This window comes from Rutidosis leptorrhynchoides, chromosome 9 (genome assembly GCF_046630445.1).
Source record: "Rutidosis leptorrhynchoides isolate AG116_Rl617_1_P2 chromosome 9, CSIRO_AGI_Rlap_v1, whole genome shotgun sequence".
In the NCBI taxonomy this organism is placed as follows: domain Eukaryota; kingdom Viridiplantae; phylum Streptophyta; class Magnoliopsida; order Asterales; family Asteraceae; genus Rutidosis; species Rutidosis leptorrhynchoides.
In genome coordinates, this window is record NC_092341.1 from 17,051,006 (window position 1) to 17,064,426 (window position 13,421).

The following is a 13,421-nucleotide window of genomic DNA, read 5'->3' on the forward strand; positions in this document are numbered from 1 at the left end:
AACACACAGGTTTACGATTTGATTCCATTTTAAGAACGAAAACATGACCAATCCAAAGTTGAGTATTTCAGTTTATCAATACAGAAAAATAAATTAAATAAAAAAAAAATACCTGACTGTAACAGTCCTTCACGAACACGATGATCTTTAAATCTATTTTCGAATTATAGGGCGTTTCAGACAATATGTATAACACAAAAAAGATTTTAAATCATTTATAGAAACTCCAGGAACCATCAATTTTTTCTAAAACATCGATTAGAATCCAAATTTTTCTATGAACACAATCATTGACTTTTGAAGATATAAGTTTGACTCTTAAAATTAGAAACCGTTACGAGAAATTGGAAACTCAATCTTTGCATAAAGTTTGAATAGATTAATCCTAAGACAACTACATTTTTAGAATTTTGAAAAACGATTCGAAATTGAGATCTTTGCAAGAACATACGCGTGCATGGCAGTTTCTCGATGCCTTTGGGTTTTTAAATCCAATTTTGCAGTAATAATGATAATTAACATTATGTAATAACAATATAGATGATGGTAATCGATTGGTTGATTGAAGCGGACAAGATAATATCAATTTATGTTTGCTAGTGAGATTGTGGAAGACAATAAATCACGAGTACACCTAATATGAGAGAAAAAGAAAAAAATGCAACAGATAGGGATGTGGATGCGTTCATATAGCTGTATCTGTATGTAAATTTTACAAATTAATTTTTATTAATTAATAACTATAATACCATTAATAATAATAATAATAATAATAATAATAATAATAATAATAATAATAATAATAATAATAATAATAATAATAATAATAATAATAATAATACTAATATCATAATAATAATAACATTAATAATAATAATAATAATAACACTAATACTAATAATAATATTAATAAGAGTAATAACAATAATAATCATGTTTTATTAAAAAAAAAATGAAAATGATAATAACAATATTTGTGGTGTTACCAAATAATAATAGTTATATTAATACTATTAATGATACTAATAATATCCCTAATAATGATATAACACTTATACATATCATATTTTATATATATATATATATATATATACCTTATATTAGAATTGATAATACAGTTATTAAGATTAATAATAACATTAATAATAATATTGGATGTAATAATCATAATAATGTTAATAACAATAATACTAATAATACTAATAATGCTGATATTAAATATAATAATGCTATATCAATCTATATATAACATGTTGGTATCTATAGGTTATTAATAACAATACGGTTGATATTATTATTAGAAATAGTACAATATTATTATAAAAATTATATTTATATTTGTATTATATATGTATGTGTCATTCCTTATATAATACTTATTCTACAATATATTTGATTATTTAACATTTATATATATTTTATATATGTTTCAATATAATAATTACTAATATAAATCATATATATTTATATATTTATTTCAATAGTAACTTAATTATTTTATTTAACATTTTACATTTTTAATTTCGATTAATTAAAGTGTATCTCAAAATATTATATATAAACCCTTATATTTATTTATAATATTCAAATCATATATTACTTCTAATTATATTCCAAATTAGTATATATATATATATATATATATATATATATATATATATATATATATATATATATATATATATATATATATATATATATTTATATATATATATATATATTTATATTTTTAAATATATATGTATCTATTTACCAATAATTGTTCGTGAATCGTCGAAAATGGTCAAAGGGTAATTGCATATATGAAACAGTTCAATTTTTTTTTTTTTGAGATTCAACATTATAGACTTTGCTTAACGTGACGGAAACATATAAAGATTAAGTTTAAATTTGGTCAGAAATCTCCGGGTCGTCACATGTAGCTGACATCTTGAGCCGGTTCAAGATGGAAGATGAACGAATTGCCAAGAATCCTCTGTCGGTGAATCACGGGATTACACCAGAAAATACAAGGCCGAAAGTCAATCCAACCCTATACCGGGCTATTATTGGTTTCCTTAATGTATCTTACGACATCTCGCTCAGATATCATGTTCACAACTTGTTTGTGCGCTCGTTATCAGGCACAACCGAATGTGAATCATATGTTAGCAGCTAAGAAGATCATGCGTTATCTAAAGGGAACTCCAAGTTTGGGCTTATGGTATCCAAGAAAGGATGAGTTTGATCTAACGGCATTTAGTGATAAAATTATGGGGGTTGTAAGAGAGACTTCAAATCAACCTCGGGTGGTTATCAGTTTCTAGGTAGCAGGTTGGTAAGCTGGCAGTGTAAGAAACAAACGGCAGTCGCACAATCAACGTGTGAGGCTGAATATATTGCAGTGGCAAGTTGTACTTCTCAAGTTGTCTGGATTCAGCAACTGCATCGGGACTACGGTTTGCAAATTTCTAACACTCCTATATATGTTGCTAATTCTGCTGCTATTGCTGTTACTAAAAACCATGTTAATCATTCTAAGACCAAACACATAGGGATCAAGTACCATTTCATTAGGGACTGTTATGAAAAGAAACTAATAGATGTCCTACAAATAGGTACTACAACCCAAAGGACTGACTTGTTTACGAAAGCTTTTGACCGACCTTATTTCCTATTCCTGTTAAATGTGTTAGGAGTGAAAGATAGGGCGGAGGCTGTGTCCGACAGAGAGTTATTGAAGTAACCATCCAAATCTGTATCTTTTATATATTTGCATTTACATTTTGCATCATTTTTGCATGATACTTAGTTTATTTTCCTGGTTTGTATGATCATTTTATTTTCTGTTATGCATTTTTTAATTGAAAAATTAAAAAGATTGTGTTTATTTGCTTTCTGTTGAGTAGAATAGATGATAAAATTGCTTCATCAGAAAATATAAAAACATTGAAAAATGAAAAAGCCATAAAAATCAAAAAAATCAGAAAATGAGAAGTTGCCATGTGAAAATGGGAAATGATTGTATTACTGGACTTGCATGTTAAACGTTCTGTGAAAACAAAAATAGTAGTACATGATTAGTTAATGAATGTTGATAACTTTTGAGGATTGAATTTTGGAATGAGAGGATCACTTGTGCATAAAGTAAATAATCTTGGCAAGGAAATCGCGAAAAGGTTTACAGCGGTTGACGGTAGTCACCTACCTATCATTGAGAATGTATTGAGAAATGATTGTTCAGGAACTCAACAGACGGTTGAGGTCTCCCCAACTACGATTTATGCTCTAGTAAAGGATTGCCAAGTAATTCCACAAGATGAGTTTACTCTGTTCGAACCTATACCAGTTTCTATTTACCTTTATTGCTTGGGTCGAAACGCCTTAGGTTAGTCAGGTATCCAAAGGGATTTGTTCTCACTATGAACGGGTCGGAAAGTGCAATTCTGTATCACAGACATTTCATCAGTTTGAGAAAGTTATTGAAGGAGACTGCTTCAACGCCAAAGATTAATGTTGCAGTGTGGTGCACATCATCCAAGTTGTATTTATTCTTTTATTTCGAGTTGTTTTCATTTATGTTTCAATTTGCAAAGGCACAAGTGCAACATCAGAAAATCTAAAAAAAAATAAAAATTGTGTGGATTATGTTTTTAGTTATTTGTTCATGTATATATGTTTAAGAAGAAATAAAGATGGTGCACCACATCAACTACAAAGGATTAGTGCTATGAAAGTTCAGACTTCGTGTCTATCAGAATTTAAATGTCTACATGTGAAAGATGATCAAACGCTATGCTAATCAGAACAATTTTAGTTATCTATATCCGAGGGGGAGAAGTGCCAGAGTTTCAGATCTAGAAAACTCAAATCATTCTGTCTATCCTAGAAATCTTAATTCTAGCAGGTATTTGCTTGTCATTGAAAGGGACGTTACGACTATTGTCTGTGATATGGGTTGTGCTGATTGATCTAGATAGCTGGGGACATCTTCTAGAGGGTATTCTGACTTAGAATTCCGTCACCCACAAAATCATCATATCATTCCATCATTATTAGCTTTCCGCTCAAGCATGGGGTTTATAGCGACTGGTAACTGTGTTCTTACGGAGTATGCAATAAAATTGAGATAAACAAAGCCTTCTGAATCGAAAGGTATAAGTTTAAGGTAGAACTCATGGCTGACAGAGTTGCTAGAAACATCGTGAGATATTCCTGTTCAATCAAATTGAAAGTACATCGAGGTGATAGCGGACAGCGTCAATATATTGTGCTCAATTGACTACCTAAAAAATTTGTGCGATCTCAAGTGAGGACTAAGTTTACGATTATTTACCCATGTGCGCAAGTGATTTTCAAAAAGTCTGGGAGGAAAGTCTGATGGGTTTATTGATTTTTAAAGACTGAAAGTGTATGTACTTGAAAATCGAAATGGAACAAAAAGTTCTGAATAAATTTAACAAGGTTAAATATTGCAAAATATAGTTCAGTTCTGATCCCAAGAATAATGTTGATTAATTCATCTTCTCACAAAAATATGAGGTAATGTTGTGTTAGCAGTATAGTTTGTTTTTGATTGTTTAATCTGTTTTCGTGCTTGTGATATTCTCTATATGGTTAGTTTATTGATTTAATTCGTCATTATGTATATGCATGCATTGTTTTACTTTTCTATAGTTTGCATTATAAAATGAAAAAGATAAAAAGATTTAGTGTGTTCTTAATATTTGTGCTTGTTTCATACTGTATATTTTGCATCTGCATTTTGGTGGTTACTTCATAAACTCTGTATGAGTGGACCAGAGGGAGTAAGCAAGTGTGAAAGTGTTAGTGAAAGAGATCCGTAAAATGAGAAGTTCATCAAGTCGGGTATTAATTTATTTGACTTAGGTTAAAATACTTTTGGATCTGGTAATGATGGGAAAAAGTTTAGATTTTATGGTCTAGATTAAATAAGTGAGATGAATTGGTTGAGATTTAAAGCTAGAAAAGACGAGAATTGAAAATTAAATTTTAATGGTTAAATTGCTACCAGACGGTTACACAATGCAACCGCACGGTTACACCATGTAACCGCCCGGTTACGTGTAATTAAAGAGTTTTTGAACTTCAGTTACAACCGTACGGATACAATTTGCACCCGCACGGTTGCATAATTTTTGGGCCGGATACAACACTGCAACCGCACGGTTGCAGGATGGGTATAAATACCCCAACTCAAAATCGTGAGTTGTTTGTGCTCAAAATTGGTTAAGTGTAAAATTCTTCAAATATTGCAAAGTGCTAAGGGGAGTTTTTGATCTCGTTTTTCTAGTTCTACTCAAGTTTCTCATCAATTTCATCTACAACAGGTTCTATTTCATCCATTAAATCTCTTGTTTTAATTAGTTTTTATTTTTTATTGAACTTAAGATCAATATAGGGAGTGTTGATGTGTTTTAACTGAAATTGTTGTTTTAAACATGCTAATCGGAGGTATTAGATGCTATTACAATGATTTATTTGATGATTAACACTTGGTTTGGTGGATTTGGGTTTTGAAAACCCTAACTGTTCGGATGAATACAACCGCACGGTTGCACCCTGCAACTGTACGGTTGTGCTTGCAACCGAGTACTGTTCTGTGCATTCGCACGGTTGCACAGCAGATTCAAAGTTTAAATTAATCAGTTTTTGTTTGTTTTATTTGTCAATTCAAAGTATTGCTTTTATCTATCTTTGAGTTTTGTATGTTATAGTTCCTTTCTATGGCGAACAGAGCATCGCGCAGGGTGTCTCAGAGTGAAACTGAGAGTGCTATCACTCAACGAAAAAATTTGATTGCTGGTCGTGCTATCCTTACAGGGTGTCATGTGAGAGCTCAACCAGGTTTTTCTGCTTACTGGAGAGGGATAAGTGCTGGAGCATTTCTTCATCGAGATAGGACTTATTACCCTAAGCTCATTAGGGAGTTCTATACAAACTTTGAGTTTAATGAGAGAAAAGTGAAAAGTATTCATCTGAATATGTTTGGGTATCCCTATGACTAGACTTTAGAAGAGTTTGCTGAAATACTAGATATACCAGATGGTGATTTTAGGTTATTCAGCATGAGCAAGGATATAAACACTGCTCTAAGAAGTTCTGCAACTGAAACTTGTTTTCTACATTTGGTTTTGTCTCTGGCTTGTGTAAATCTGGGTTCAAGTGGACAAGAAGGGGACGTGTAATCATCAGAGAGGAAAACATTCAGGATGAATACAGACAGATGATGAGAATCATCAAGAGAAATGTTATGTTTAGAGATGAGGATGATTTAGAGCTGACTGTGACTGAAGTTCTAATGTTAATGTGTTTGGTTAGTAATTTCCTTTAATGGTAGGGCTGCCTGCGTCTCCTGATCGAGGTTTGCCTTATGGGTTCCTGCTGAACAATTTCTTTGAAGATGATGATGAGTTGGTGCATCCAACGGATGTGGAAGAGGTGGAAGCTGAGGTCTTGTATGCAGCTTAAGTGTTTATTTAGTTTTGATGATTGTCTTTTGGTGATTTCATGATGAAACTTTGTTTGTGTAATATTGGTGACTTAATCTTTTGATTGTGGCTTGATGGTATGTAAGTTATGAACTTGATGGACTGGGATGTTTAAATTTGTGTAATATATGACTAGATTAACTTGTTATGCTTATGATATCCATGCTTAATGTTTATCTTGTGAACTGTGAACTTGAATTTGAATGTTTCATTTTTAAATTTTATTTCGATTTGGTTGTAATTACTTGATTTTAACGTCTTAATATTCATATTATTGAATGTGTTTGACTGTGTGATTAGTTGTTTTGCAGGGAAAGTACAGTTTGTGGTTTTAGATAATGAACTGGGTCCTAGGGGGAGTTTGTTGGTGCATAATTAGTCCCCGAGTTCATTATAATCAAGTTAAAGTGCTTTATTGTTTAACTTTCTCTGCTGGTATGCAATCGCACGGTTGCAGGAATGCAACCATACGGTTAGACAGGCAACCGGTTGCCAGTTGTAACCGCACGGTTGCAACGTGCTGTGTGTATTTAATGGGCATTAAGGGTTCATTGTTAGGGTTACGAATCCTAACCTATCCTACACATACAATTCAATTCCCAGGTGTTCTAGCATTCAATATAGTCAATCTTTAACATATCTAAGTCGATTTTGTCATTAAGATCAAAGGTTTACATTGGATTTAGAGTATAAAACCCAATAACGAGATTTTTCGCACTCGTTATTGAATCTAAGATCGTTTAATCCTGTTTACATGATCTTACAATAATTAATGAGAGTGAATTTTTCCCAAAAGACATGAAATAAATAAATAAGTAGATATAATTTAATTAGTCATTAATTAAATTAATGACATCACCTTAAGGGTTAAGATTTTTTTTTCTTTTTCTTTTTGATTTTTTCTTAACAAATGAATTAGCCTAATAATGACATCATCATTATAGGATTTTAATATAAACTATAGATAGAATAGATATATACTCTGTATAAAAGTTAGTGACGCGGAATTTCATAGAGATGTTATTCGGCTTTCTAAAGTTGGGCTCTAAGTCCAAGATTATTTGGATAAATGTTGGATTACAATTGTTTATTTGAAAGAAGTAAACAAGGTTAGCATGTTGGGCCAAAGTTAACAAATGAGCCGAAGTTAATAAAATAAAAAGATAACTCCAATTTGGTTGGAAACAACCGTGACAACAAAGATGATTGTGAGCCTTAAAACAAGGATTGGAGAATAAGCTAGTTCTTGGGATTGTTTATAGATTGGATTTGTAGTTTATCTTTTATTTATGATTTGTGTTTAACCCGTATTAAATTGCTCCTTATCTATTTTATATTATTACTATCTTATAACTCACGAATTTGATACTGCAAGGAAATTCGTTGTAATTAAATAATAAGTTTAAAGATATACATGTATCTTTTATTTAAATTTATGGTAGGCAAATAATTGATATAAACGGAAATAGAATCATGAACTTTAGACAATTTTTTGCATTTTTTTAGCCAAATCGAGCTAACCAAGACCAGCTCCTTTTGACCCATACTGAAAATGCCTCATTTAACCCGACCTGCTTACTCGTCCATCTTACCACTTCATATCTTGTTCCATGTATTTTAATGTATTTATACCCTTATATCATATCCAAGTCTTGAACCTAAAAGAAATTATAAAATCAAACAATAAAGGTAAACTATAAACTAAAATAAAAATAGGGAGGAAGTGGTTACCAAAACAAATTAAAAACATGTAAAACAGCACACGATTTAAAACAAAACAAAAAAGAATCAAATAGTGTGTAGTTTTATTATGAGGCGCGAGTGTGCTAAAATTGAATATTGTGGCAAATCACAAAGACATTTTTAAGGCACAATTATCTACTTGATAATTGTATCTAGCACTTACTGCAACAGCATATCCTTATTAACAATTGCCCACTTCGAAAAAACTTAAAATCCATTTTAAGATATATTGGAATTACATATTATTTCTGTCAATCTAAACATGAAATGCTTTGTATTCAATAAACTCATTTCTGGGTTAAGGTTATTTTGCAGGAATACTCAAGACTTTTACTTTGATGAACTGGAGGACTCTTGATATGAAGCAAGATTGTTCGAGGGACTGAAGCTGTACAAGTCAAAGTTCAAGGAGTGTTCATGAAAATAATTTATTGCTGAGTTAAATTATATTGGGCTCTTTATATCTTTGGGCTAATGAGTTTAGATGAGAAGCACAAATGATCCATCAAGGAGATAAAGCCCACTTATCAAGCCTCTCATATAAAAAGGATTTTATCCTTTAATTTATTCATTCGATTAGTTTTTAGATCAGTAATATGTTATGTATTCTCTCTCATTTTCTTTACAAACTGCACAAACTAAAGTTTTATGAATTCAACTCATTCGATTGAGATTGTGAGTTTCTAGTTCATGTGTTTATGAACTACAGAGTGTCTAGAGTGCAGATTATCTTCTTTATGGTAATTTGTTGAATCTGTACGATCTGTGTTGGTTAATAAAGTGAAGATTTGTGTGGTTGGTGTTTTTTATTACTGTTTTCTTCATGGTATCAGAGCATAGGGCTTGATACTTGTTCACTGAAGTGGTCTGCGATCCTAATTTGTAATTGTTCAAAATTAGGGTTTTCAGATCTGTATCTCTTTCAAGGTGTTTTGAAAGATCTAATCTGTTCTTGTAATCTTTACTGTGTTTGGGTACGACAAAGACTGTGGGACGTTCAGGGTTCAACAAAAGCTGTTATTTGGGTGTTTGGGTTGAATAACATCTTGTTTGGTGAAATTAGGGTTTTATACAACTCTAATTTTTGTTTTTCCGCTGCAGTTACTTCTGATTCTCTTCTTTTGTTACTGTACGCACCTACTGTAAGTCTTCTTTTGTTTTCCACTTAATCTGTGTCTTATTCGTGAGATTCAAGGGAGTCTGTCATATTTGATCTGCCAACTCTGATTGGTGTGAAACCCTAGCTCTGACAGGCTCAGTCCTTGCTTCTTGCTGGCATTGGAGTAGTCAAGAAGGAAAGCCTTCTTGATATTGTTGCTCTGTTCTGTATCTTTGGGTCAATTTCTTTGTATTTTGTGCTTGTTTGGATTATCTTGCAAGGTGCCTGACTAGTAGTCAGTTTTTTTTTATTGTCTGGAGTACTCTGTAAGTATTCTTTTTCCTTACAGGTGTCTGAACCGTAGATTTGTTGCGGTTGTAGGTGCTAATTGAATTAAGTGTTTACTGTTTACTATAATTGCATGTTCTTTGTGCTAATTGATTGTGCTTGAATTCTTTTCTGATTTGTTTGACTATTACATGCTTATTTTTTTGCCTTGATTGTTTTTTTCATTCTGTGTTGTTAAAACTAATTGATTATTTGATTTGTTTGTTTTGTATTCATGAGTGAGTCTAGTAGTCAACATAGTATAAATAAAATTAGTTCATTGGAATTTAATGACCCACTATATCTTCATCCTAGTGACACCTCTGGTGCATCACTCATTACACAAAAGCTTAAAGGTACAGAAAACTATAATGTGTGGAGTTGTGCAATTAAATTGGCCTTACAAACTAAAAATAAACTAGGATTTATTGATGGAAGTTGTCTTAGGTTTCAGTTTGAAGATGATGAAGTTTTATTAGGTCAATGGGATTGGTGTAATTCTGTGGTACTTTCTTGGATACTTGTTTCTTTAAGTGAAGAAGTTTATAATGGACAAATTTTTTCTAAAACTGCTGAAATTGTATGGCAAGAGTTAAAAGAAACTTATGACAACATTGATGCTTCTGTTACATTCAACTTATATCAACAAATTAATTCTTGCAGTCAAAATGGTCAGTCTTTATCAGATTATTATCACAAACTAAATGGTATGTGGAGGCAGTTTGATGAAATGGTAAAAATTGATGAAGTTGTAAAAGCCTCTAAATCTTTTCAGGATCATAATCAAATTTTAAAACTAATGCAATTTCTTATGGGTCTATATGATGTTTATACACCTATCAGGAGTCATATTCTTACTACAGATCCTGTTCCAACTGTTAAAAGTGCTTTTTCAATTATCTCAAGAGATGAGTCACACCTATTACATTCCACACATAATAATATACCTAAAACACAAACTACTGCATTTGTTGGGAAAGTGGATAATAATGGAAACAAAAGAAACTTCAAATATAAAAATCCTCCTCTCAAATGTACAAATTGCAATATGTTAGGTCATACTGTTGACAAGTGTTATGAGTTGATAGGTTATCCACCAGGATATATTAAAAAAAAAACCTTTTAACCAGGGGTCACCTAGGTTTAATAGTAACAATTGCTCTACTGACAAAAAAGATGGTTGTAGTTCTTCTGTGCAATTGACTAGTGATTAGATAATGAAACTCTTAAGCTTAATCAAAGATCAACCTGCTACTGGAAATGTTGTCAATAATAACAGGTAATTTTGTCAATAATAACACCTTTTTTTAATAATAATTTTGATATTTGTTTCTCAAGTAATGGTGTTAACCAAACTAATAATATTTCAAGTGGATGGATTATAGACTCTGGAGCAAATCAACACATGGTTACATCTAGTTCAAATTTAGTAAATGTTGTTGATTTATCTGATATGAACTTAACTGTAAATCACCATAATGGAACTGTCGCAAATATTAAACAAATGGGAAAGTTAAAGATTTCAGATAGAATTGAACTTTATGATGTGTTGGTAATACCACAATACTGTGTGAGTCTATTATCTGTAAATAAACTTATTAAGGACAATAATTTGGTTGTAAGTTTTGATGTTGATAAGTGTTATATACAGGATTTAGCTCAAAAAAGGTTGATGGGGGACTGGTAGTGAGTCAGGAGGCTTATACTTCTTTGATGAACTAAGTAAATGTAAGATGTTTGTTTCTAGTGTGTCTGCAAAATCTAAACAGTCTTATAATTTGTGGCATAATAGACTTGGTCATCCTTCTGACCAAGTTATGCATGTTTTAAAGAATAAAATCAACTTAAATAAGATAATTGATGATAATCCTTGTGATATTTTCCATAAGGTAAAACAAACAAGGGAACCTTTTTCACTTAGTGATCATAAAACTAAATCAGTTGGTGAGTTAATTCACTTGTATGTTTGGGGTCCTTATAGGGTTAAAAGTAAAGAAGGTTTTAAATATTTTCTTACTATAGTTGATGATTATTTAAGAGCTGTTTGGGTTTACTTACTTAAGAGTAAAGAAGATGTTTTTGATTGTTTTGAAACCTTTTATAATATACTTCTAACTCAGTTTGAGAAATATGTTAAAATTATAAGAAGTGATAATGGTACTGAGTTTATAAATAACAGAATGTTGTTGTTTACTAAAAGTAAAGGTATAATACATCAAACATCATGTTCTTACACCCCTCAACAAAATGGAATAGCAGAAAGGAAACATAAACACCTATTAAATGTTTCAAGGTCTCTTACATTTCAGGGGGGAATTCCACTTTATCTTTGGTCTGAATGTGTATTAACTACAACTTATATTGTTAACAGGCTACCATCTGATGTTCTGAATGGAAAGTGACCTTATGAGTTGGTTCATGGTGTCAGTCCAAATCTCTCCCACTTAAAATCATTTCGTTGTCTTTGTTTTACAAATGTTTTAAATAACCATGATAAATTTTCTTCTAGGTCTTTAAAGTGTGTTTTTGTGGGTCATTTGTGACAACCCGGAAATTTCCGACCAAATTTAAACTTAATCTTTATATGATTTCGACACGATAAGTAATGTCTCTTAAATCGAGTCTCAAAATTTTTTAACTATTTACATGGATTCAGTTAACCTTTGGCTATGCCCGACGATTCACGAACAATTGTGTGTAATTAAATATGTAGTATATATATAACATTTTGAAATAATAAATTATACTTTAATCAATTGAAATTAAAAATGTAAATTAATATATACAAAATAATTAAGTCGTTATTAAAATGAATATATATATATATATATATATATATATATATATATATATATATATATATATATATATATATATATATATATATATATATATATATATGATTTCTATATAATTAATGATTACATGTATATTGTATTATATTAAAATATATAAATATTAAATATTAAATGTATGTTATTATATATATGTATATAATTATTAAATATTACATAATTAATAAATTATAATATTAATAAATTTAACTACAAATTAAGATAAATGTTATATAAATATTATTATTATTATTACTTTCATTAATATTAATATCTGTATTATCAATATTATTATTTGTAATATAAAAATATATATATGAAATTTGATACATATAACTTGTTATATCTTAATTATTAATTGTATAATTATCAGATATTATTACTACCTTTATCATTATATATATATATATATATATGAATATGATTTCTATATAATTAATGATTACATGTATATTGTATTATATTAAAATATATAAATATTAAATATTAAATGTATGTTATTATATATATATATATATATATATATATATATATATATATATATATATATATATATATATATATATATATATATATATATATATAATTATTAAATATTACATAATTAATAAATTATAATATTAATAAATTTAATTACAAATTAAGATAAATGTTATATAAATATTATTATTATTATTACTTTCATTAATATTAATATCTGTATTATCAATATTATTATTTTTAATATAAAAATATATATATGAAATTTGATACATATAACTTGTTATATCTTAATTATTAATTGTATAATTATTAGATATTATTACAACCTTTATCATTAAAAATCATTATTTTTAATATTATTAGAAAATAATACAATTTATTATTTGTATCATTAAAAATATTATTATTATCATTCTTATAAATTATTATTAACAAACTTATTAA

General features: G+C 29.5%; 1 protein-coding gene across 1 annotated transcript; it reads left to right on the forward strand.

Moving 5' to 3' along the window:
• The first annotated feature begins 9,895 nt into the window (after positions 1-9,895).
• Positions 9,896-10,786, forward strand: LOC139867785 (uncharacterized). The gene has a single exon (XM_071856139.1). It carries the CDS (start codon positions 9,896-9,898, stop codon positions 10,784-10,786), a length of 891 nt encoding a protein of 296 aa, XP_071712240.1.
• The last annotated feature ends 2,635 nt before the right edge of the window (positions 10,787-13,421 follow it).